This window comes from Rhamphochromis longiceps, linkage group LG13 (assembly GCF_057381845.1).
Source record: "Rhamphochromis longiceps isolate RC_006_pf linkage group LG13, R_longiceps_female_GT1.1, whole genome shotgun sequence".
NCBI classification, from domain to species: domain Eukaryota; kingdom Metazoa; phylum Chordata; class Actinopteri; order Cichliformes; family Cichlidae; genus Rhamphochromis; species Rhamphochromis longiceps.
In genome coordinates this window covers 10,008,437-10,036,246 of record NC_140569.1, presented here as the reverse complement: position 1 = coordinate 10,036,246, position 27,810 = coordinate 10,008,437, and the positions used below count along the sequence as shown (strand labels likewise).

The following is a 27,810-nucleotide window of genomic DNA, read 5'->3' as shown; positions in this document are numbered from 1 at the left end:
ATCTATCTGTATCCCCCTCCCTTTCATTCTTGAATTTCTATAATCTCCTTTCAGCTGCTCCTTTTGGAGTCGCCACAGTGGATCATCTGCCTCCATCTCATCCAATCCCTAGCGCCCTCCTCTGTCATAACAGACAGGGGAGGAGACACTCCCATCTTCCACTACATCCATAAATCTTCTCTGTGGTCTTCCTCTTTTTCTCATCCTTTTTCTAACATATCCACAGTCCCTCTTCTGCGCATGTCCAAACCATCTAAATCTTGCCTCTTTAACTTTGCCCAGAACTTTTATAATGAAAGAGGATTTTCTTAATATGGTCATCTCAGAGACAGCTCTAACTGTGAGTACAGCAGCCACATTCACCTCTTTATGAAGGGCAGCCAATCAGAAAAAATGGTTAAAAGGAAGAGGAACTGCAAGGGCTTGTTTCAGGCATTGGCTGAACTGAGGCCCTGCATCAAGGCCTAGTATACAAAATATTATTATTTAGATTATTTAGAATTGTGAATCATAGAAAACTAATCTAACAGCATTCTCTGGTTTTGGTGTGCTTTGGATACCATCACCTTAGCCTCCAGTAAAACTGTGAAGAATCTTGGAGTCATTTTTGAGCAGGTTATGTCATTTAGTGTTCACATTAAGTAAAAATACAGAACTGCTTTCTTTCATCGACACAATCTCTCTAAAATTAGAAACATCCTTACTTAGGGTGAAAGCTACTTAATACATTTATTACTTCTACATGGGACTATTGTAATTCATTATTATCAGGTTGTTCTCAAAGTTCTCTGAAAAGCCTTAATCCAAAATAATGGAGCAAGAGTAGTGACACGGATTTTCTTCTATGGCTCCCTGTTAAATCTAAAATCTTTCTCAATTACAAGGTCTTCAATAATCCGCCAGCATGATATCGTAAAGATTTCCTCGTACTTCATTTTCCCGTCACTTTGCTCTCAGACTGCTGGCTTACTTGTGGCTCCTAGAATTTCTAAAAGTAAAATCATAGGCAGAGCCTCCAGCTATTATGGACCTCTCATGTGGAAGCAGCTGCCAGTCTCCCATAATTTGGGAGACAGGCATCATCATTAAAAGGGGGTTGTTTTTACTGTTGCCTACTGCTTGTGCATAGGGGATTATCTGATTGGTGCAGTTTTCTCTGTAATAATGTGGGTGACCTTTGTTTTTCATATTGTTCTGTTTGATTAAAATAGAGTTGAGTGGAGCAGGAATTGGCGCAATAGTCCACTTTAAGGACAATGTGACAAGTTGTATGAGAGAGAATCAGAAGGCCACCATATGACAGGTGTCAGCTGAGGAAAGTCAGCTGTTAGCTAGACATTCTTCAAAAGCAATCAGTTTTTTTTTTCTACTGATAAACAAGCTTGACATTAGATGCATTAATATCAGCAAGTATAGACTCTGTGAACACATAACATGTATAGATAGATAATAGATATAGATCTAGTGAGCATTTATTTTTGCAGTGCCTGCATGTGACAAAGAGTTGGCTCTGCTGAGCAGCAGTGTCACATGCCGAGTATTTCACAGGCAGGATGTGTTTCAGCTTGTTTTCCTGTAACGGGTGTAGCACATTAATGTCATAGTTTAGAAGTTAACCAGCCTGTGTATATACTTAAACAAACACGCATTCCATCACAGAAATTGCACACACAAGTACACTAACACACCCACATGGTAATAAATGCACAATAAGCAGCGTGGGAAACAGGTGAAGTAGTTGAATGGGACTGCATTCAAGAAATAATTCAAGCATGCCTTTACTTTTATGTTTTGTGACGCCTCTCGCCTCTGGCAGACAGCTGAAAGGAAATCCAAACTAGCTTGACCTCAAGCATCGGGAATGTGAAGTTCTCTGGAACTCAACCATGAATGAAATATGTATCAAGAGCTTGCTTGTTATTTTTATGATTCTTGTTTCAACCCTTGTATCTTTCTGAGAAGTGACTGCATGCAGCAGTGAATTCATTCATAAAAGATACTGAGGTACACAAGAAGTCACAGATATTTCCCAATGGGATTCTTTGAATTTCATGCAATACTAAAAGGGACCATTATCAATTAAAGATTAGTTTTGAATTGTGTTTTTAGAAAATGTAAGGAAATTCAGCAGCATAGGACTTATTTTTCTGAGACCTTTTCTCACACAACTGTTCTGAGAGAGATGGAGATTTCCACCCTTAAAATCACCAGGGGCATTTCCTGTTGAAATATATTTAAGGATGCGTGCATAGCCTGGGGACAGAAACACATTTCTACAGTCTTGTGACATGATTACACAGTTTTGAGGTAAATTGGCTTGCTTGAAAGTAAATCAAGGCGTGACTTTGCATGCCACATGCAGCAAATGTGCAGAACTGCATATTTGCCACATGGCTTGCTGACACGACGCACATTCCAGATAGCAACGAGTAAAGTTTTGTTTTTACATCAAGGCCACGGAGGGCAAACCATGAATCTGTTGTTCTATCTGCTGTCACCTTGGCTAAAGTGGAACTGTAAACAGAGTTTAAATACTGCCTGTTGAACAGCTGCTGCTTTGCCTTTAAGCAGCCTTTTATTACTCCAGTTTCAGTGCAGAACTGTCCTTCATAAAGTCCTTGGCTTTCGCCAGATCACTGGTGCTAAGCGTCAGTCGGACCTAATAGTTCCAGAGGGATAACAAGCGGATATCCTCTTTTGGGATAGTGAAAACTATGGGTCCTCTGGTTTTAGGCACAAAAATCACTTTTTTTTTCTGTTTTTAGTTTTCTTTTGTTCATTCATTCCGTGTCTGTAATCCACATTGGCTCACTCTACCATGTATGAGCAAAGAAGACAAAAACATGACAGGTATCAGGTTTCAAAAAAGAAAGAAATAAAGAATGGAAAAAGGCATTTTCTAGTAAGATAATTGATTACCGGTATAAGCTTAAAAAAAAAATGTAAATAAAAAAAATATCTGTCTTCTCTCATCAAATATCTGTTTTCTTTCCTAGAAAACAGCTCTGTGTTGAGGACCTACATGAAGGGAGAGGCACTCTCAAAGGACACCCAATCGATCATGTTGGCCTGCTTCTTGGTGTACCGGTCAATCCCCTACCTCAAGAACGCACACACACAGCTGGAGGGTAAGACAAACATACGCTCACATGAAACTGCATTTGTACTTTTGCATATAAACATCCAGCATGCTGTTGACAGCATCAAGAATTTACCTCTATGACTTAGATCGCTACAATGTAACTAAGAGGGGGAAAGTAGCATTTCTACCATCATGATTGATTGATTGATTGATTGATTGATTGAATCTTTATTTTGAACATGTTGAAAAAGTACAACAAAATAGAATTAAAAGAGACAAATGAACAAAGCAAAACAAAAGGAAAACGAGCAACCACAACTCCAAATAACGTTCTTGTTCAAAAAGGAGCAGGAAGAAGCATAAGCTTATTTAATCCCACCCCTTTTCCACTATCTAGTATCAATAGACTACAGAAATACCTCCTTGCAATTACATTATATGTCATGTGTATTTATTTATTTTTTTTAATATATATACATATATGTTTCTATCTATCCATACATCTATCATACAGAACTTGAAACCATTGTACAAAAAAAATTCATATGATGAAAACTGCACACTTGTTTAAGGCTTTATTCTTTCACATGCAGGCTGCAGCTCACTTGGGGACTTACTGTTACTTAGCAGCCAGTTGGGCATCCCTTTGAGAGATTTGCTGAGGCTCGTACCTGTCCTTCTGGGTTCTGCATCTGGACCACACACACTGCTGGGATTTCCACTGCAAGCATTTTGATTGTGATTCTCAGAACTCGTAAATGGGCTGGTATCCTCTCAGAGAAACACTTCAAAGCCTTGCACTGCTGGCACCCGTGGGACTGATTTTCTACCTGTAACAGCTGCAAACAGGTGCAGCACGTGGGACAAAATGTGAGCATTAGACATCTTTTGTCTAAATGCAGCATGGCTGCCTTGAATGGAGAAGAACTGACTTTTTCCCTCTGAGGCTCTAGGAAATGAAATAACCAAAGTAATTATCTTTGTAACATATTTGTATTTAGGTTGGGTTTTTTTTTAATGGTATAAAAAAGGTTTAGGCTGCAGTAATCGTGCAGTTTAACCTTTTCAGATGGTTACTCAGAATTCCAGTGGCAGATAGAACAGAATGAACTGATCATTATAATTCAGCTGTTGTCATATACTAGTTTTCAAGCTGAGTTCAGTCCACTGGGTTGAGTGAACATGAAAAGACAGAAAAGGCAATAAAAAGCAGAAGTACCTGCACACTCCATGAATACTGTTTTTATTCTGTGGCTTAATGTGGGTGAATGAGACTCCTCAACATAATCAGGACATCATCTGCCTTATTGTTTCCTCTTTTTTAGATCTCATTATGTCCACCACTTTGAAGATACTCTTTTTGAAAATGCTGCTGCATTTCCTGTGTTTTTATGTTTCTGACAAAGACCAGTTGCTTACTGCTCATTAAACCCTCACAAGAACTGCATTCATCTTTTTTGATGTGTTGTTGCCAGTGTCCGTCATGCTTGTTTATTTAGCTCAGATCTTACTTTTGTGGTGCCAGCCTTGCATCAGTGTGGATAAGATAAAGGTCGCTTTTTAAGTGATGCGTGAAACAAAATGGTCTGTGTTGTTTCAGGTGTCCTGCCACATGAAAGAAATCCCCTGATCTTCCAGTGATAGTTTTGTAGTAAAGCAATGTCCTCCACAGGTGGGGCTCAGTTTGCTAGTTATTTGCACTGTTACTTGCTTTAGTTTGCTTTGTGAATCTTTACACCAACACAGAAACTGTGATATGGCCTGAGAACGTGAGGTCAGCATCTAATCCTCTAAATTTTTGCCTTTATTTAACCAAACCATAACTCATAAAACTGTGGAGGTAATCTGAACGGTCAGGTTAAAATGTGCTAGTAGTAACAAAAAAAACACAATTTCTTATGAAGTAAGTTATGCTGGTGTTTTCTTGAAGACATTTACAGATTTTTGTGTTTCTGTTGGATATTTGATGCTGAGCTTAGCCAGAAAATCTGACACCCCAGACTGGGACTTTCCTTTGCAGTTCATGACTGTAGCATAAGTGCTTAAAAATGCACTACTGCATGTAGTGGTGGAAATCCGAGTTAGTGAAAACTAACTGACCATTTCTTGACGCTTTTCTCTTCCAAAGTGCTCACGGAGTCAGATTTCTATAAAACAGTTTCACCAACAATGAGCAGAAATAAATTTTATATAAATGAAACGGGTAAAGACAGAAATTTGGAACAAAACTTAACTGATGTATATCTTAATGATGATAATACTAACTGTGTTGGATATATCGAAATAAAAATTTGGAGAAAAATAGTAAATAGATTTCATTAAAAGACTTTAAGGGACTGTAAGGTCACTAATCCTCACATTAATAAGCTGCAACAGTGGCTCAGTGTGGTTCCCAGATGCTTTTTCTGTAGTTGCTGGAGTGCCATCAGGTTTTACGTTTTATTATCAAACTAGCCTAGTTATGGTTGTCTATTCAAATGTGGATTCATTGCAAACAAGACCTTTTCAATACCCATTTTGTTCAAATTTAAATAAATATATCCAGCTGCAGCCCACATCCAAAGCAACATTACACTTCCTGTTTACAACTCCCAAAGAGATGTTATTAAATCAATACTAACCCCTTTGTTCATGTTTTTCTATCAATATCTGGATATGTTTCTCTTCCACAATGTGTGTGTGTCCCAGTATTATAGGTGGAAAAAACCCCACTTTATCCTTTAAACTCTCAGAAAACTCTTGGATTTTGATTCCCAGCTGAGTATGGAAATCTTAATGTCATGTAGTTCCTGTGTGGGAGGGTTTGCAGTATGTGTTTAGCTCAGTCTTAGATCATTTCTAACCAACAGCTCTAAGAACATTCCAGAGCAAATGGAAAACATCCGAGCAAACAAGTGGCCCACACCCACCTCATAGAGCTGCAACACACAGAGCATGCTAGCATCAAACTCTTCAGATAATATAGTGAAGTTGTAGTTTTCTATTTTTCAGCAAATTCTTGCTTCCATTTGCAAAAGTTGTAGACGAGTCAAACTTTCCAGCTTCCAACAAATGCCAGTCATTTCACTTATATTTTGTTAATTGAGTCATTATCCACAGATAAGACAGGTTATAATAAAGGACCAACAAGTGTTCTATTTTTTTTAATTTACTCTTCCTCATTCTGAGGCTACATGCTATGGTTTGGGTGGACAAAACACAGGATTTCAGGCATCTGTTAAGCACTCCTTTGGCTGGTCCACCCACATTTAAACACCATTGTGTTTCCTACTGTGCTAAACAAGTCTTTTCCGATGGTTTAAACCTTGAAAAGGCTCTAAAATAGCAACCAGACGTGACTTGCATAGCTTTGAAGGATGAAAAGACATTTTCAGGGCCACGACTGAAGATGTGGAGTTTTATTTTGCTCAAGAAGACAATTGTGGTCATTCTATTATGTCTTTCTAAAATATTTCCTGGCTTTTATCTGAATTTGTCTGAAGTGTTTGGGTGGATATGGTGCTTGAGTCTCCTTAAACACTAGTTCCTTTTCCCATCACAATGAGGCCCTTTCTTTAAAGAGACATAATATTAAAAACCACCTTTGTTGGTTAGCTTCTGTGTGCATAGGAACCCATGAGGATTTGGACACTGACATGATTTTTGTAACTGTACCTCTTTACATCACCACAGTGGATTTCCAACAAGATTTGATGGAAATGCAGACTCTCCGCTTTAATTAAATGGTTTAACAAAAGTGTCTTAATAATGTTTGTATTCATTTGAGTCATTTTTATACATCGTCCCTCATTTTCAGAGGCTGAGACATGATTCCTCATGTCATGTATTGAGGCATCTTTAAGTCAGAGCTTTGACTAGGCTTCTCCAAAATCCTCATTTAGATTGTTTTTCTTTTGTTTGTTTGTTTTTGTTTTTTTTGAGTAACTGAAAAAAATGTAGACTTTCTGGTATGTTTCGGATCATTGTTCTGCTGCATAACCCACATGTGTTTGAGCTTCAGGGCACAAACTGACCGACCAATGGAAGTCTTCCTCAATTGATCTTCATTTCATTGCAGTTGCTAAATCAACATTGAAATTTATTATCCTTTAATGGGGCTTTCAAAAGCTCATTGTCCAAATACTTACCTACCCGAACATTGGCAAGGGACTTTTTTTTCTGCTTCCAGCTTTGAATGTTTTTCCACATGTGTTTGTGTTTTGTTTTGTTTTCCACCAGGCTTTTAAAGTGGGCTATGCTCATATGGGAAAGAGTATTTGGTTGTTTTTTGTTGCCATGTCCCACAAATAAGACCTTACAAGTTTCCCAATCCCCCTAACATATGATGATATTGTTAACCAGTGGTAACTAATTTCTAAAGCTAACCCATGGAGAATTGTCTCTCAGGTCTACTGATTTAGTTACTTGTTGCTCACGGTTTTGGTTTAAAAATGACACAAAATGAAGCTCCCTAGTGATGGAGTATTTAGCAGCGGATGGACAGCTATTGATAATGCGTAATGGGTAATAGATAATGACATGGGTATTTCCCAGTGGGAAATGATAATGAAACAGAAAGTATCTTGCTAATAAATATTTGATCATGAGTAATGAGAGAAATTTCCCTCAGGAAACAATATTGGCTCACTAATAATGAATGCATCCTTGTCTGCTGAACATGTGAATTAGTTGCTTGTAACATGTTAACCATGGTGTGCTTTTAAGCTAATTATAATCAATGTTAGCTTGCTATGTTGACCCTAAGAGAGAAATTAAATGCAGCTTGCACCCTTCCTGCATGTTTATTTATTTAGTTTTCACATTCATACTTACTGTTTCAAATTATCAAACAAATTGTAATAGTAGACAAAGATGAACCTAGTAAATACAAAATGCAGTACCACTCTTGGCAACAAAAACTGCAATCAAGCATTGTGATAACTGCCAATGAGTATTGCTCATCACTGTGGAGGAATTTTGGTCCACCCTTCTTTTTAGAATTATTATTAATTCAGCCTCATTGGAAGGTTTTCCAGCATGAATGACCTAACCTCACATTGAGGCATCTTTAAGTTAGTGCTTTGACTAGGCCACTCCAAAATCCTCATTTAGATTGTTTGTTGAGCAACTCAGAGGTGGACTTTCTGGTATGTTTCGGATCATTGTTTGCTACATAACCCAAGTATGTTTAAGTTTCAGGGCACAAACTGATGGACCAATGGAAGTCTTCCTCAAATGGTCTTCATTTCATTGCAGTTGCTTCTCCTTCAGGATTTCTAGTTGAGGGCAATATTTATCCTTCCATCAGCTATGGCAAGTTGTCCAGGTCCTGAGGCAGCAATGCCCCGGAACATCACGTTACCATCGCCATGTTTTACTCTTGGTTTGATGAACTCCATTTTTGCCTGATCTCTTTCTTATTGTCGGATCATGAATACTGACCTTAACTGAGGCAAGTGAGGCCCGCAGTTTTTTAGATGTTTTTCTGAGTTCCTTTGGGATCCCTTGGAATAATTTTGGTAGATTTTCGACTCTTGGGAAGGTACACAATGTTCTAGTTTTTCTCTATTTGTAGATGATGGTTCACTGGAGTCCCAAAGTTTTAGAAATGGCTTTGCAACCATTTGCATCTGTTCTGGAGTTCCTTTAGCTTGTGGCATGATGTGTTGAGTTCTGAGATCGTTTAATCTGCTTCATGTTTTCAGACAGGTTCTATTTAAGCGGTTTCTTGGTTCAGCAGGTCTGGCAGTAATCAGGCATGGGCGAGGCTAGCCACACTGAACTCTGCTTTCCCCAATATGTGGTGGTGTGGATGCTTTTTTTCCCCTTAATAAATGTAATGATCTATTTTCTTGGGTTATCTTAGTGTTATATTTTTTTTTTTTTGATTATCTGAAGCACAAAAGTCTGGCAAATATGCAAAAAATAAGTAGTCAAGAAGGGGAAAATTTTTCCTTTTTTTTTTTTTTTTACACCCCTGTAAGTGTGGAGCTGGTAAACAACAATATAAATAGTAAAACTATTTCTAAACTGATGACAACTGTTGACTTGCTCCTTATCTGCAATAACTCCTGTAAGATTAGTGTGAAAGAACTCTGTTCTTGCATGCCAACAATGCCACCCATGTAGCATTGTGTTTGACTGGTATCTAGTAACACACAGTGTAATTTGTAAGCTAACCAGGCACCCAGTGTCTGTGCTGCATGTTTAGCTGGCTGATTATATGCATGTGGTTTCCTGGAAACGCATGCTGGTTCAGTCAACACGTCTTAACAAACATTCCAGAGAAAAGTCACATGATGTTAATCAGTAAACAGAGCCCAGGAACCGGAACTGGGATGGCCTGTGGATGTCTGTCAGATGATGAAGGTCTCGTGGTTTTAATAGTCCTCAAGTCTCGACTGAAGGCTGTAAATGACTGTACTTCTTTCTTGAACTTCCTTGTATCCCTACTGTTATGATGCTGCAGGGCCACATGTGCTCTTGCAGAATAGTAGGCATCCCACATTTTCTGGGTGGGTAATGTCTCATGGTTACAGAGAAACTTTGTTTTGAACATTACAGCATGTGAATTGCTGTGGGAGTGTATTCTTTTGCAGAAAATCTGTGTTTAGATCTTATCTCACAGGTTTTCCTCTGAATTTCACACATACAATGCAGTGTATGCCTGCCTTAGATATCCAGTTCAAATTAAACAGTCACAAAGAAACTAAAGTCTTCTTTAACTGGTCTTCATGTCATTGCGGTTGCTAAATAAAAAATAACAGCAGATAATACTCAAACAGAAAGCATGTTTCAGTGTGACTCACTTCACCTGCGGCCCAAGCAACATCTTGTTACCATCTCTCTGAGATGGCGAAGAGATGTGGAAGAAAAGTAACCAGTCCAGACAAAACCAAAAATTCTGAATGTCCTGTAGTATAGATCAAAGAAAAGAGTGCAGAAGGTTGATTAAGGGTATATAACTAATCACTATTCTAACTGGATATGCATGACATTACTAATACTTGCAATACTTACTCATTTACAACAATGGAAAACCCCTTAAAATAATTAAGAAAGGGAACCAGATTTTTGTCTTGACCTCATATTGAAAACATTATTGTGCCCCACAGAAAGTCAGCGCAACAGCCAGCCCATCTCTAGTAAACTTTTGTTAAGACATCATTCTGTAACATTGCGTGGAAGCCTGGAACAGTGCCTCTGGACTGGCAAACTCAGATAGTGGTTCCTTTTTGAAGCAGAGGGCGTGTTCCAACTTCAGAGAACACAGACCCCTCTGGGGAGGTCATTGCCAAGGTCCTCGAGGGACAATCTGTTCATTAGTTGAAACTCCAACTCAGGAGGCGCATTGAGGTTTCTGTCCTGGTTGTGGAAACCGTAACCAGGCCCTTATCCTCTCCAGTATATTCAAGGATGTGTGGGCGTTTACTCACCTATGTTTTGTGGACCTGGAGAAGGCATTCATTGGCATCCCTTAGGGTGTCCTGTTGGGGTTGCCTCAGGAGTATGGGGTATTGGGCCTGTTGTTCCGGGCCATTCAGTCCCTGTACAACAGCAATGAGAGCTTGGCTCACAATGCCAGTTTCCAGTGGCTGTTGCCCTTTGTCACTAATTCTTTTGTGGAAAGAATTACTATGCACAGTTGAGGGGCCTAAGGTGGCAGATTTGATGGTCTTGGGATCTCATCTGCTGGCAGTTGACGTGGTTTTGCTGGCTAAATCAAGTCATGACCTCCAGCTTGCACTAGAGTGGTTTGCAACCTACTTTGAAGTGGCAGGAATGAAAATGAGCAACTTTTAAGTCTGAGGCCATGGTTCTTAGCCAGAAAAAAAATGTCTTGTTCATATGTGAAGTAAAGCGGGACCGGGAGACTGACCTATTGACTGATGTGGCGTCTTCATTGTTGTGCATGTTGGGTGTGGTAAAGAGACAGCTAAGCTTGAAAGTGATCTGGTCAAGAGCTTTTTCCAAAGGGTAGTCAAATTCACACGAGGAGAGAGGGTGGGGAGATGCTTGGAATAGAGCTGCTATTCTTCCACATTGAAAGGAGCCAGTTGTGGTTGTTCACCACACATCTGACTGGGATGCCTTCTGGCATGCCTCCTGAGTGAGGTGTTTTGTGCATGTCCAATTTGGAGGAGGGCCTGGGGCAGACTAGACTTGCTGAATAGATAAAATTTCTCAGCTTGCTTGGGGAACTCTTTGGTACCAGGGAGAAGATGATCCTGGCATCTCTTCTTAGACTGGTGCCCCTATGATCCGTACCTGAATAAAGAGCTTAGGATGGAGGATCATAATGATGAATGAATGGATAATGTTAAGGTAGTAGCGTAGGATTTTTTTAAGTTGAAAAGATAAAACGCAAACAGATCAAAAGAAATATGCATTTACAATCTTGGGAAACAGGGATGCTTGACTGAGTGCAGTGTTTGTAATACCAGTTCATTGAGCCTGTGGGAAAAGATCTGCCTCCAGAAGGCAAGGGGAAAAAATTCAGTTGTGTTTGTTTCCACAATAAGCCAATTTAAGTGTGTCATGGGTGAACATGCCCTCACACTCTGGCTTTTCTCATGTTTTAACTTTACACAGAGGCGCACATAGACTTGTATTTTGTTTTAACCCTCATACAAACACAACTTGATTGTAGACCACCAAGAAGGCAAACCAAGAATAATATTGAAATGATTAAAAGGGAATTCTGACGTTATGTTTTGACAATAGTAGATATATTTATTGTAAAATCAAGGCCAAATATTTAAAACATTAAAAATGATCACTTACTGTAAAATCTTCTAAATAGGATCAAGAAGCTTAGATACTGATATGTAATTTTTAGAACAGAATACAATGATATTATACTTTGCAGCTTTTCTGGCCAGTCCATGACATGGCAGTCCAACAGCTGCTACAACCAACGATAGACTGCGAAGGAAGGATGCACGTTCTAAATTTGAAAAGTGACACCTTTGTGTAAGTTGCTTAAACCTGCATTCTTTTCTGTGAACATCCAATGGTAACTCCCCCTTTTGGAAAAGCCCAGGTCTATAGAAGTCAATGGACGCTCAGATGTCTGTTTGGGGGATTTCTATTTTCTTTTAAAACAATATTATGTGCTATTCATGGTCCTCATTAAAAGGTGGCTTACCAAGCTTACCAATAGAGGCGACTGATTCCTGTCTCCAGCTAAAGTATCCTTTGGGAAGATACTTAATTCAGTTCTCCCAGATGCATCCATGTAAGTGAGAGGCATAGATAAAGGTGATGTATGAATCTGTGTGAGATTGGGTGAATGAACCTTATAGAGTGCTCAGCTGAGCTACTGGTAAATGGGCTGGTACTTATAAAGACAGGCCCTGTCTTAGAGTGGGCCTATCTATTGACAAATAACTATTGTATAAATGTGCTGTGTCATTCAATTTATTAGATTCCCACCGTTCTTGTGACATCTGGTTTAAGCCAGTTAGCTCTACATCTTTAACTGGTTGTATCCCAATCAGAAGAAACTATAGGAAATCTTCCAGATAGGCCAAAATTATATGTCCAAGAGAAAGCAAAGTATATTGTCGTAAAAACTAAGTCTATGTACATGCACTCCATGATTCAGCAGCTTGTAAAACCACATTTAGCAGCAATAACTTGAATTGTTTTCTGTATGACTTTATTAGTTTCTCATATCCCCATAAGGAACTTCTTTTTTTTTTTTTTTTAACGGCATCAGCGCAAATGGTCACCCCTCCACCACTGCACTTGACAGTTGGTGTGAGGTGTTTGTGGTGACACATTCTTTCTGCTTTTCAGACATGCCACTCTGCATTCTGGCCAGACATCTCCATTTTAGACTCGTTTGTCCCAGAAGTCTTGTGGTTGGTTCGTATGCAACTTTGCAAACCTAAGCCATGCTGCTATATTCTTCTTTTAGAGAGAACCGCTTTCCTTCTGGCTACACTTCCTTGGGGTGAATTTATTGGGACATTCACTCCTAGGAAGATTGTGGTATTGTGTAAATATACAATGCTTCTGACCAGCTAACTGATCAAACTGCTTTTACAGAGGTGGTCACAATATACTCTACAACTTTGGAAATTTAATTTGTTGCCCAGGATTAGGTGAAAAAACAACAACAGTCGTTTAAAATGGCAACTCACATATTTGGTGTGACGGGAACTGTAGCGGTGTTTCAAAAGTGGCTAAAAGTACCAAACCTTGAATACTTGTGCCCCTGGAACAATAAAGCAAGATGGTCATCTTTTCTAGCTTAATAAACTGCCGTTTTATGACAGAATGTCAACCACTGGAACAGACACAGCTCAGTTTTAATATTAACTTCTTTATGACTGTGTTTTGAGGAAGTTATGTTTAAAAGTTAAAGTCCTCTTTATCTTTGACTGAGTGCTATCAGACCCTGTCAGCTCAGAAAGAAGCAACCATCCTTCCCTTTTCCAATTCAGGGTCTCCAGCACCCACCAGTTCCATGGACTTCAGTGCCCTCGCCAGTCACCATATATGTAGAACGTCGTTGAGATAAATGCGCATCGACCTTTTGCACCCTGTTATCACATTTCTGCTGAGTTAAGCTAATTGTGTGCTAGCCCTTCCTCCAAATTTAACAGTCACATATGACAGTTTTCAAGTTGAAGAACTGAAACCTCTTTAGAAAATGTAAGGTCACAGGGAAATACATTTAGTTTTGAGTAAAGAAAAACGGACTAATTTAGGGCTGTCCTTACTTAATGGAAGTCTTTCTATTTGTTTCTCTGAATTATGAACAGAAATTAATTCATTGGAACTTCGGTTAGTTTTCTGACACACTGGGCGAACGCTTCTTTCAGGAGATCCTGACATGACAAAACTGCACTTCCCCATCCTGTAACGTCTATTTACTTCAACACTTGATGTAACTAGTAGTTACATCAGTTCCTCTGCTTAAACAGAGTTTGCACAGACATAGAAATTATGTAAGTCTAAACAGGAAATTTCTCACTCAGCATACTAAAGATGGGCAGAGTTCATCTTGGTTCATCTTGTTAAATAGAGAACTGTTTCCACAAGAGGAAGTGATCATATTCATCCCACTGAGGCTTAAGCATTTTCACTGACATAGGCTACCACTTCCAAACATGCAGAGCAGTGAAAAGGATACCCTTTACCATCTATTAATAGAACATGGGTACTTCTGAGCAAAGCACCAAAAACCAAACGAAACATGCAACAGGGAAGTCACCCCAGCTTTCGCCCAAACTTCTGCTTTTGCTTCCTGTGTGTGTTCATGAAAATGTGCTTTATTTCCCTGTCTTTTAATGCTTGATTGCTTTTAATATATCTGCATAATGCCCCACACTGTGAAGCGTGGCAGATGAATAGCGTATATCATGGGTTTCCTTATCACATTGCAACTTTCATTTTATGTGTACTTCTTACAGGTTAGTTCTCATGGCTCATTTATAGTGAATTTTGTTCACACCATAGAATGTAAATAAAAGATGGACCTAGTCAACATAATGTTAGCCTGTTGGCCTCTGTTTTTGCTGTTGTCATCTTGACGTTTTCTAATTGGACTTTGACTAAGAAACTGTGGATCAGTAACTAGTAACATCACAATTTAGGCCTGCTATAAAGCATACTCTGCTATATCATCCTTTTTTAATCTAGTAACAACCCTAATCTAAAACATTTACACAGTTGTATTCAGTACAACTATAAGCTAGCAGCTGAGATCATGAAAGTGTTTCCTGAGGTCACAGAGGGTCCTCAGAAAGAATGCACCGGTTTCACTTGGAAGCCACGCCCATAAACTATATTTTGTATAGTTTATGATTTTTTGTTAATAAGCGAATGTGCATTTGATGAGCGTTTACAGGTACCTGCAAGCATTTTTGTGGCTCACTAAGCTAATTACAGCCTCAGAGAGTTGCTATGGGGGTTGACGCTTTGGATGAATAAAGTAAACTTTGAAATGTGTGAAATGCCTGCATAAATCTCAAAGATGGTTTGCTGTAACATTCTCTTCTTATGCACGTAAGAGCTGTGAAACTGGACTTTGTACTAAATTATTTTGTTTCTACTCCTACTTATTAGGTGTTATATAAGTGCAATCATACTGCACACATCCAACATGTTTATGCGTTTTTATGCACTTCCTAATCTCTGGTTCCAGGGATTCTGCTTCAACGCTTGTATTCTGCATTAAGACTCATGCACTGGGTTAACTTGAACCCATTGTTCATAACGCTAAGTGGAATTTTGTACCGTGAACCACTGTTAAGAGTGTTCAGGTAAATTTAGTCTCCATGTGATTAAATCCAGCGTTGATGACCAGAGGACTCCATTCATGAGGCTTCCCCTGGCGCGACATAGAGGGCTGGGCGAACTGAAAACAGTGGGTGTGACCAAAAATACGAAAATGTATTACACTGCAAGTCTGGCAGACACTTCAGTATGAATGGTGGAGCTAGAGCGGACAAGTTTGTTTCAGCAATTAAGAAAGCTAGTGAGAGGTGAGAGAAAGATGGAAAGCGCTCAAGTGCGTTGCTGTGTGTTAGAGGATGACTTTTGCACCGTACTGCAAAAGTCTGAAAGTGAAAGAAAATGTGTCAGGTCATATTGGTGCAAAAGCGCGCCTCGCAAATGTTGGCTGAATTTAAAAAAGAAACAGAAGTGCAACGTTTGCGCCTGACCGCCAGTGATGTGGGGGTAAGTCTGTCAGTTCATATTATTTTATGAATTACACGCATATAAATCAAATAAATTCACCACTTCACAGCTGTGCTCCCTTCAAAGCCCAAACGAGGAAGCAGATTATGACTTTGATGGAACTTTGCATTCACTAAAGCTGATTTTCTTTTTGCAGATTCACTGCAGTATTTCAGTACTTTTTGCACAGACCTAGACACATTAGAGATGCTATCCGTTTTAAGAGGTTCAGGGAGTTTTGAGGGCCGTGCAACGCTCACTCATGCGTAATGGGCGGTTTGCACAAAGATAAAAGGAAGTATGCGGTGTCAGACAGAGATAGTAACCCGGCCTTCCTCTTCCTTTTTGTATTTTTTAAAAACCTTATTGAATGACTGGACCTGAAACGGTTTTCTTGACAGGGCTGCACCCTGTCCGCATTTTTTGTGTGTTCCGTATCCAAGCGCGTCACGCGAGCTGCGCCCGGTTATTATTATCGTGCGAAACCTGCAAAGAAAGAAAAAAAAAAATCCATGTGACTTATGTGAACTCCGCCGATCCTTTTTATAGCTCAGTCTTATCAGTGTGTGGTTGGCGAGCGTCACCTCCTGGAAAAAAGCAAACCAGAGCGCAGTGAGCGTCTCTTCATTATGAACCAAAACTGCCGTAGCGAAGGAAGCAACTGGGAGAGGTGCGTTCAGGTGCTGTCGGAAACGAGTAAAGCTATTCGGATTTGAAAACCTGAGAACACCCACCTTACTAGGGGTGGGGGGAAAAAATCGATACTGTGTAGTATCGTGATATTTTGTTTGCTAATAATGTATCGATACAGGGACAGCAGAATTCGATATTTTGTTACAAAAAAGGTTTTTGTGCTCTGACTTCAGAGCATGTTGATCCTTTTTCTGAGCAAGAATCCTGACATTCCTTCACTGTCCAAATGTGTTTAACTTTTTTTGGCAGCAATAAACATGACAGTTTACTTATTTTAATTTAAGACATGTTTTATTTTAATTAAGTTTAAAACTTTTTTATCTAATGTAAAATTATATTTTGTTTTAATTTACTTTCAAATTCTTCAGTTGCTGAATGGGCTGCATAGTTTTCATAAATTGCATAGTTCAGAATAGCTATAATTGTACCAGATGGTTGCATTCAGTTAAGTTGGACTAGACTGTAATACAAACCGTTCAGTTTGTCAACAATAAAACTGACTGAAATGAGAGAATGACTGAGTGCGAGACTTTGATATTAGATAAAATGAATATTGATAAAGTTTACCTTTATGTACAGAATCTGAATATCGCAAAATATTACAAAAAAAATTGCAATAATATCATATCGTGCATTAAGTATTGTGATAATATCGTATCGTGGGATGTATGGTGATTCCCACCTCTACACCTTACCCCTACCAGAATGAATAAATAAATACACAGAATATAAGAAGTAATTTTGCAGTTCTAAATGATTAAAAAGACAGCTCTGACATACAAGTATTTTGTGCTTCACCATCAAAATAATTATAATAATCCGACCAATGTAGGATTTTTTTTTTTTAAACAAAACTACACTTTTATTATATGCAGTTATTTATTTTACTTGTATATGCTCTCCGTGACTCTGATGGATCTTGTGTTTAGGTCATCCCAAAAATAAAAATCAAGTGGGAAAACGACCCTACTTCTCCATTTATGACCTCTGTAAACATTTTCCAATTGATTTAATGGTCTTGATTGCTGGTTTCTCATTTATTTCCTAATACAGCATGATGTTAATTTTATGGTCTACCTTAAAACAATATTGACCAAAAGAGGTACACTAACACTAAATGGTGGCTCTTTCCATTTTTTTTCTTTTTTTATTATAGAGTTATTGAGGTTGTTTGAAATCAAATAATTACTTTATGTCATTTTTCATGCGGTTTGAACACACTTATTTCCAAAAACCTCTGGCCAGGGACCTCATAATTAATAGCTGAGCAGAAGTTATTGTATAAAAAAACAAGATCAGTCTCATATTTGTGGTTATTTTGATGCTCTTTTTTGCATCTTTGCTTTCAAATTAGGTAGGGTTAATTTGTTTTTTGCTCTTAAAGGGGGCGCTCCAGTGACAGCTTAAACAAATAAGCAATTTGTTGGCTGAAATTTCACCACATGTTCTGCATTGATGTGAAATTGGAACAAATATTTTCCAAGCTTTGTTTTTCCCTTCTCTCGCTTTTCTCATATTTCCACTTGATTTTCCTTCATATTCAGCTTACAGAGCTAAAGAAACAGCACTCAGCTTTCTACTAACTTTCTTTTTCAGATTTTCTTTTGGCAGTTATCCTAGCACCCCCTCGTTTCTCTGCTTTTTGGACTCATTAAGAGTAAAGATGTAGACTAACTCTGGTGTAAAGCGTGTGTGAGTTTCATAATGAGTGACATGGGGTTTCCCTGTCCCTATTTTCTTCATTCATGTGGCTGGAGTCAGAGAAGTATAGAGTTACCATCCCGGATATGAGCTGAATATTGAGTGAGTGCGTTTGAAGGAGAGAGAGGAAGGGAAGCTGCACATTTGTGAGAGTGAGCATGAAAACGTATGTGTGTATGTGTGTGAGAGGCAGACAATAGGAGGAAGCCTATTTGAATATATTATTTATACCTATTATGATCGGTGTGTTTGTTCAGCACTCTTTGTAACAAACACAATCATGCATTTCTTCTTTGTGTTGCCTAGTGACCTGCTGTATTGTAGAAACTTCCTCTTGTCACTTGCACCATTTTGCATCCACAGTACCTAAATTGGAAGCTTAGCAGGAGGAAGTAGCAGAGCTCAAACTTGTGCACTTTATATATTCAAGTCAAAAACTGAGACAAATGTGAAAGATTATATTTAAAACATTTAACATTTAAATGTGTTCCTGTAATAGCGATAATTTAAAGTCATGTCATTATTTATCTGCTGATGTTGTAATACTGAATGCTGAGCAAGTCAAAGGGCTGTAGGGGAAGCAGGTTTCTCAAGATGTGAAGAATAGAGCTTGTGCACCTCTCTCGCCTCTGTGTGAGAAATTCTGCAACTCAGCAAGTGGTCACGTACTTTTAATTACAATTCTCACAACAGCAGCCACACAGTGGTTTTCAATGAAGTAAAGAGTCTCTACAGTATATTTTACTGTGAATCTGTTCACAATGTGACAAAGAAAAGTGTGACTTGATGCAATAAACTTTCTTTTGCCCTCTAGGAATTACTGAATCACAGAGAAGTCACATTGTTGTGTTCATAATGACAAGAAAGGCCGCTCTTGTGTATAGCTGTGTTGTGAGTAGGTAAGCATGGAAATGAAGTCAAAGCAGGAACTGACTGATTACAGGTTGCTATGTGTGTGCTCTGCCTTCATCTAGACAAATTAGGGGAAATATAAATGCAAAGTTGCTATAGAAACACAGGCAAAAGTAGAGAAAGGCAAGAGTTGAAGTTGTGAGGGTCATTTAAGTTCAACTACATTCTTAAAGGCAGGTGAGATTCAGCTGAATTTAAAATCTGTTTGTGTGTTGAAGGAAAATACAGAACCAAGAAAGAGACAGGATCCAAATGACTGATGCAAAGTGAAACCCTACTGAAAGCCACAGGCGGGCAAATCAGTCTAACCCATGTTCATGCTGAGACTTCTTTTCAACAGCATCATAATTCATTGAGGTCAAAACCAGAAGAATTCAAAGAATCCACCACACAGTAGGTTCTAAAAAAAAGAATGTTAAAAATAAGATTGTGTAGTGAACTGCGTGTCATTCAGTCATCCATCCTGGACATGTTGCCAGTTTATTGTTCAGTCAACACACCAAGAAAGACACTCATTCACATTCACATTCATAACTGCGGCCAATTTAGAACCACCAACTAACCTAGCATACATGCTTTGGAGCATGAGATGAAACTGGAGTGCCCTGAGGCACAGGGAGAACAATCAACTGCACAGAAAGGCCTCAACTGGTGGATTCATACCCAGGATGGCAAGAAGGAAAAAACAAACAAACACAGACACTAAGTCTGTATCTGGTTGTTTTTTTTGTTTTCATTTTAATCCATGAATTCATTTTTGGTCACTTTAGGGCCGCGGAAAGAAGCTTAAATAGCAACTTTGAAACTATTGCAAGAATTCAGTAGACAAATTTACATTTCTAGCAGATACAGAATAACTTAACTCATTCACTGCCATTGACGTCTATAGCCGTCAATTGCAGTGAATGAGTCAATGGGTTTAACTCATTCACTGCCAATGGCTGGCAGTGAATGAGTTAATAAGATAAGATTTATGCTTCTGTGTCCAACTCTAAGAAGAATGTATTCACACTTGGGAAAATCGAAACAGTGAGCTGCAGCACTCTGACATACTCTGTAGAGATGAGGAGAACTGAAGAATCTGGTGACAATTTTCCTTAGATTTGGTACTAGCACCTTTATGCATTGACCAGTTTACTGAGATTAGAGCATCGTAGCATACGAGCAAAACATCCACATGTACGACTCGGTTCACTTCAGGAGCTGTTACCCTCGCCTGTACTGGGTTGCGGCTAGGTTGCTTCACTTCTTTGAGCATGCAGTCAGCAGAGGACTGTAAAGGCTACTTCTGCTCTTCATGTTGCATTGAGAGATGCAAACCACAGATGGCTCATTCAAATGAAAGTAAACCATGTGTCTATTTGTGCACCGACCAAAAGCAAATGAGTAGGCAGCTTTTACATCACACACCGCAGACATACTGAAATTTCACTCGAGTCATCTTGCTGTCACATGTGTAATTTTTACTGGCTCCTAAGTGAGCCTGAATAATTGTGTCTCATTACTCGGGTTAGAAATGAAAGGACTTTAAATTTCACATAGATTAATATTACAAAAAACAAACACTTGTTAACCTGTATTTATTAGGTATTATTTATATTAGGAGGGAAAGATTAGATTCCACACAAGTCTGTATTCTGTAATTGTCCGTGTCATTCAAAAATCTTGTACTTATACTTATTATTTTAAAGCTCTCACTTCAGCTGTAGTAGTATCTTGTTCCTCTTCTTTTACCACCTTCGGTCTTGATGAAACCTTCTCACAACCGCAGTGGATCGATTCACAGATGTAAAGCGGCTTTTCTTGACACTTTAACAGTGGATTTTCCCTCAGCAGCCACTTTCATTTCCAGCTGTAGCAGTTTCAGTGAAGAGTTTTAGGGTCTCAAAATGGTCTAAAAGGCGCAGTATGACATTTTGGATTTTTTTTTAAACTTCCTAAAAATTACAGTGGAATATACCAGCCTCATATCTGTACATATCATAATGACTAAGTGGCGTGGAACGGCTAGGTTCCTGCTGCCCAAATTTAGTTACAGTCAAGCAGTAGAGAATCTCCAGGGTGTATTTGTCAGAAATTTAAAACCACAAAAATTACAAAGATGCAGCGTTTTGATATTAACCACCAAGATTTAGAGAGGCCTGTTACTGCGACGACCATGGTAGGTGATTATCAACCATTGCACAACTGCCTGTGCGGTCACAAAATTTGTATCTGCGATGGAATTTTGTTGGATTCATTACTAAGTACGGAGTGAGGAAGTGCTGCAGGCTTGGAAAAACCACCCGTACTGTAGGTTTTTACTCATGTTTATTCAGAAACATGAACATTTATAAAAATCACATTTCTGTAAATACAAGCAGGGACAGTGTGGAACAAAAATGTTAACGTGACGCAAGCTGAGATGTTAGGGTGGTGGCTGAGTAGCTAATGTTACTACCATATGCAGTATAAAACATGGACGTAGCTTCTGGGTTGGAAAAATAAAGCCGATACGGCAGTTTATCTGGAGGCCACTAGTTGGCGATAGCTGTAGATCTTCTTGGCCTATAGAAGTCTACAAGAAAACAACTTTCTGATTTGACCTCTGTAAAGGCGTTCCTGTTGATGGTTATGTTTATGGGCTCATTTTGTGTCATACTGAATAACAAACAAACAAACCAAAGAAGAAACAAAAGTTAAAGTCTGTTTTGTTTCGAAATACTACATTTCAATGTGAAGGATCAACTTGTGATTGACAACTCGTTAGCCAAAGAGCGTGAGTTTTTTCATAGACACAGTAGCCTCTCTGCGACACAATTAATTTTCAGCTTTATTTATATGGCACCAATTCACAACAACAGTCAACTCAAGGTGCTTTATATTGTACGGTAAAGACGTGACAATATTAGAAAGCCCAACAGTCACACATCCCCCTATGAGCAAATACTTTGGGACAGTGGGAAGGAAAAACTCCCTTTAAACAGGAACTAACTCCATTTCAGGGTAGCCACCTATCATGACTGGTGATATTTTTTTCTTTTTTCATCCAAGATGGTGAGGGTGGACATTCTCATCTTGCTAGCTTATGCTAGTTTAATCAGAATCAGGATACTTTATTGATACCTAGGGGAAATTATTTTTGTTACAGTGCTCCAGTATAAAAACTAACAAAGACAGACAATACACTAAGTAAGAAATAGATACAATATATACATGACTTATATACATATAAGTCACTATTGATAAATAGCTGAGTAAGAAGAAGGGCGTGTGCAAAAAGGGTGTAGCTATTACAGTATACAGTGTGTTAAGCCAAATCTTTAAGGGCCTTCTCTAAATTGGAAGTCTTTTCTCTCTTCATCTGAAAAGGGCGATTACATAATTTCCATATTGAGTTGTCATTCTATTGTAATCTCTTTGAATGCAAACAGGTACTTCCATACCTGCGGCTCACTGCCTTATCAATGAATTGGAGCTGCACCAATTGCAATCTTCCATGTGTAGTTTTTGCTGTGCTTGTGAGTGTCCTTCTTTGGCATGTGAAGATTGAAGATAGGACACCTGTAGGTGTGCTAGCTGCACCTGTTAGTCCTGGAAGAACAGCAGGCCTTGGTACATATGGAGTCTACCTGTAAACCCAACCACAAAAATCCCAAATATCATTGGATTTTCACAATCAAAAGATATCAAAAGCATTAGCTCTGGTGACAAACATAGGACTGAATCCCGCCCACCACCCCCTAACTCCCTTGTTGCAGGTACCAGGTCTATCAACTTCTTCTTCTTTAATGCTGGATGTTCTTTTTGAAATAGTAGCAAGAAAGTTAATAAAGTTAAACAAAAAAAGTTATGTCTTTACTTTTCTGTACAATAAGAAAGCTATGCAAATATGTTTGAGCACTGATGAAGTAGATGAATTTAAAGATACAGAATAACAAACATTTTTTTCTTTCAAATGAAATGAAATGTGCTAAAAGCTCTCCGAGCTGTTTGGCACCAGATTTTCAAGTCTGCAGCATTAGTGATTCTTGCTATGCTGTGAAGAGGCTGGCTGAGACGATACTTGAGTCTTCTGTGTCATTGGAGTCTCTTTTTACTTTAAGCCTTTGTACCTGGTAATTGTGTGAATTTTGTTCTTCACCACAGCCTGGTAATGCAAACACATTCGCAGTCACTCACGTAAGTCACAGCCATGGGACAGCAGCACTTCCTCTTCTGTCACCATCAAGCCTCGATTTTGAAATAATGGCCTCAGGCGGCCTAAAACACTCTTATCTCTCTCATCTCAGCTTTTCAGGAACTAAAAAAGAAGCCTTGTTTGCAGCTTGATGGGAGTTGTTTTGCACATTTCTGATTAACCAATGGGCTTTGACCATGTGAGATGTTGAAAAAGAACACCTTTTTAAACAAGGAAAACCACAAATTTTGTTTCATGGAAAATTCTCATGATGCGAACGAGATATCCTGCCTTGGAGAGCTTAAAATAAAGCTTTTCTTTATCCACTGATTCACGTGTAAAAGTGTTAAGACTTTTGTGAAGGTGTTTGTGCACACTGTGAGTGAGTGGGTGCACTGTATGTGCATACCTGTTGCTCCTGTGGCCAGATTTAACCTTTTATCCTTTCTTAGCTAAAAGTGAAAGTACAGTTGCTTTGGAGACAGCCTAACATGTGAGCAGCAGTTCTGTCTTATTCTGTCCAATCTTACAAACTCAGAACCTGAAATATATTCTTTGATAGTTGCCTTACTTTACCTCTAAGCAGGGTGGGTAGGCTGTTTTCATTCCTTTCTGTTTCTCAGAAAGTTTCAGATATGGCTGCACAGAGCTTCCCCCGTGTAGAAATCACACTGTGATTTTGTCACTGAGTGACAGCTAGAATTTCAACCAGTAGTTTATGTTTTTTATGGCTTTTTTTGGGGGGGGATTAGTGTCAAGCATTTCAAGATATTATATTGTATTGTATTGATTACACAGAAGAAATCTCTCGCAGAGCATTCAAAGGGCCAGGGTTGTGTTAAGTTGATGTTTCTGGAAGTATGCACAGTAGTTATAAAAGAAGGACTTTGCAGGTTTTAGTGGAAGCAGGGAAAAGAAAAAAAGAGCAGAAGGAAGCAGAATGCAATGTATGCAGATTTTTAACATTTATTAATAGTTTGATATTGACACTGAAATGTTGAGTCTGATTGTTTAACTAATTTTAGGGAAGACCGAGCAATGCGTGTGAAGGGCGCATGCTTCTAGACCTGCAGTTCTGTATAATAGCTGGACCACCTGTAACTTTTAAACTTAATGTTTTCATCCTGCCTAAGAATCTGCAGTAACTTTAGCCCTAGCAACAGAATTCATTTGCATATCTTAACAGGAAACACTCCCATGTCTGATATCAGCACTTGTACTTACAAGCAAATTCTCTTCCTCAACTAAGAATTGTTCTTGTAAGAGTGGTCTCTCAAACCCATAGTAGGCAGGTATTTTTGGTTGGCCACGCTAGTTTACAGTTACAGGGTTTCCAGTAAGCTGCTGCTCTATGAAGCTGAGAAGATGGAGAATGTGTGACAGTTCTTGGGTAGTCGGCACTGAGGGTTTAACTGTCTCACACTGTGCAACTTATTGATAACTAACCGTTGCCACAAGTGCACTGTTCACTACTACTGTGGTGTTTTTAGTCAGAGCTACTGGTTTCCAGTAAAGAACTGCACCTAGTGGCTTTACAGGAGAGGAAGTGGTAGTGGCAGAGCCTGAACGTGCATTCAGAAAAGGATGAAAACAGTCTTCACTTGTCGATTACTTATCTTTTCATGCAAAATTTTTGCAGAATGTGCATTTACATATTTGTCTTTTATTTCATTGAGCTGATGATACTGCAGATTCCTGAAATGGGAACGGAGTGAAAAAGGGTCAAAGGTCAAAGCCATAGCACTGCAATGAAGAGGACACGTGCATGTGCACTTGCTGACTTACTTCTCGTGTGTCATGCTTAAAAACTGAGGTGGTATACTGTATTTATACTATATTTGTTTGTTGGTGGTTTGTGTTGAAGTGGTTGAAGATTGTTTTTAACAGTAAACCTGATAGTTTTACGATTTAGACACTAGGAAGTGTCTACAGCACACGACGTTTTACTTTTTGAATGGAGGTGGAGCGTTGAATCAAGAGTTATACACAGAGTTATATCGCCACCTAGTGGAAAAGCACTGACATGATACCCAACATATAAATCAGCTTACTGTCTGTACACTGTAGTTCTCGGGGTTTTCAGGATGTTAATATGCGAATATTTATATAGTTTATATAGAAATATTAAGAAAGACACATTTCCAGCATTCTGTTTAATGCCGGGAAGTGGCTGATGGAAATTAAAAATGTACACACCATCAAATTGTGAACATAATAAGTTTGCTAAAACAGAAGTGATTTTATTGTTGTACACTAGGTCATTTTTCACACCAAAATTAAAAAAAAAGAAAAAAAAACATTAAAAATAATCATCATCTTTTCTGAGCCTTCAGGGTCTGTCAAACCTTCATCTTTAGGCATACAACTACACCACCACTCTGTCTCCACCTGCTGGTAGAGTTGGAGGCAAACAGCATTCTTTAATTTATGTGTTTTACTGCTGTTTACTAACTTGCAGTCTTTTAAGGAAATATGTATTCAGCACTTCTACCTCAATATTTCACTGATTTCAACTTAATACTTAGGAATTGCCGACCTGTCCAGGGTGTACCCCGCCTCTCGCCCTGTGGTAGCTGGAATAGCCTCCAGTCCCTCTGTGACAAACAGAAGAGAATGGATGGACAGGTAGTAAGAAAACACTCAGTCTAACTGACAACAACCCTGAGACATTGCAGAATTGACCGATTTTTGGATAAGATAAGATAACCTTTATTAGTCCCACGCGTAGGAAATTTGTTGGGTTAAGGCTGCCGACCTTTGCCAGCGCCATCTTACCCTTCCGACCATACATACATTACAACATCATATGGGGAAGACTGGTCAGAGAGGTATAACAATGGAAAATGCACAACATGAGGAAAGACGAGGAGAAAAAATAACTCCCCCCAGACTGAGCTCCAACAGGGAGATCAGTTTGAGAACAGAAAAAAAACACACCTCAGCACATGAATCCGCACATCTCACTACATAGAAGACATAAGCTTCGAAGGCGTTTGGAGGGGGTGGGGGGGGTGAGTCTGTGTCAGTGCACATGCATGTGTGTGTGTGTTCCGTGTTCCGCCGAGAGAAAGTGTCCCTTCACCCGGTTAGGCAAAAGTCAACAGTCTTCGGTCGACGCGGGTAACCTTGAAGGAAGAGGGATAAAGTCACAACACAGTCTTGTTATCTAATGTAGAATTGTTATTCCCGTCAGCTTTTGCCTTGAGCATCCAGCTGGCGCCAGGGAGGCCGCATGAGATGAAGATAGTAGCTGTTTTGGTTAGTGCGAACAAACTGCATCCAGTTTTACAGTTGGTCTAATGTCCGTCACTGGTCACCAGGTTCTTATCTGATGTTGCAGGTTATTTACGAGCCGTGCAGCAAGAACAGAGAAAGCCTGGTGACCTTTAAAATTTTTTACACCAGAGGGGGCACTGTGGGCTCCAACGACAGCAAGAGTATGAAACCATGACTAACAGAAATCTTGGTTTATGACACATCTAACAACACATTGCACAACACCTTATTTCTTTGCCTTTATGACACAGTTTCATGTTTACTCCAGAACCCGCTTGTAAAGGCCCACTTCATTAGTTACACCTTCCTAATGCTACGTTGGAAACCATTTACCTGAAATCTTCGTGGCATGGATTCATCAAAATGTTGGAAATATTCCTCTGAGATTTTGGTTTATATTAACATGATGAAATTACACACTTGCTGCAGATTTGTCATCTGTACATCTATAATGCAGATCTCTTGTGCCACCACATCCCAGAGGTGAGTTTAAGGTGATTTGAGTTTTGTGTCATGGTATGTTATCCTGCTGGAGTCAGCTGTCAGGAGAGGGTACACTGTGATTACTTAAGAGATGGACATGGTCAGCAATGTTACTCAAGTAGGCTGTGGTGTTTAAATGATGCCCAATTGGTACTAAGGGGGTCCAATTTTTCCAAAATTCCAAATTCTTAACCTGCAATCTAAATGCCACAGTACAAACCAAGACTCATCAGGTCAGGTAACATTTTTCCAGTGTCCTATTGTCCAATTTTGGTGAGACTATGTGAATTGTAGCATCGGTTTTCAGTTCTTAGCTAACAGGAGAATCACCTGCAGTGGTGTTCTGCTTCTGACGAGTATCTGCTTCAAGGTACTGTTGTCTTCTTTTTGACTCAAAGCAGTCAGGCCATTCTCTTCTGAACTCTGCCATCAACTGTGCATTTTCACCCAGAGAACTGCTGCACTCTGGATACTTTCAGGATGCCTCTTTCAGACTATTCACTGTAAACCCAGAGATGGTTGTGTGGGAAAATGAGTTTCTGAAACCAGCCTGTCTAGCATCAACAACTGTGTGACTTTTAAAGTCACTTAAATCACATTTCTTCCCCATTCTGATATTTCATTTGAACTTCAGCAGGTCATCTTGACCATGTCTACATGGCTAGATGCACAGCGTGGCTGCTATATGTTTGACTGATTAGAATTTTTTGTTAATGAGCAATTTAATAGGTGTACATAATGAAGTGGCTGGTGAGTGTATATATCCATGCCATATTGAAGCTGCTATTAATTTCTTTTTAATAATTCTATATTTAATATCTGCAAAGAGGCA

The 27,810-nt window shown here is 39.0% G+C and overlaps 1 protein-coding gene and 1 long non-coding RNA gene across 3 annotated transcripts in view; both read left to right on the top strand.

Moving 5' to 3' along the window:
- Positions 1 to 7,774, top strand: part of anapc1 (anaphase promoting complex subunit 1) — a 63,719-nt gene extending 55,945 nt beyond the window's left edge. The window contains exons 52-53 of one of the 2 annotated variants that reach the window (XM_085427487.1): positions 2,997 to 3,128; positions 3,676 to 7,774. In XM_085427487.1, the coding sequence (XP_085283613.1) occupies positions 2,997 to 3,128; positions 3,676 to 3,818 (275 nt within the window). In that variant the 3' untranslated portion in view covers positions 3,819 to 7,774. The remainder of the gene's footprint in view (positions 1 to 2,996; positions 3,129 to 3,675) is intronic. The other variant, XM_085427488.1, reaches the window with a different exon arrangement.
- Positions 7,775 to 15,493: 7,719 nt separating this feature from the next.
- LOC146655367 (uncharacterized) overlaps positions 15,494 to 27,810 on the top strand; it is a 97,312-nt gene continuing 84,995 nt past the window's right edge. The window contains exon 1 of the long non-coding RNA XR_014914274.1: positions 15,494 to 15,754. This is a non-coding gene — a long non-coding RNA (uncharacterized LOC146655367). The remainder of the gene's footprint in view (positions 15,755 to 27,810) is intronic.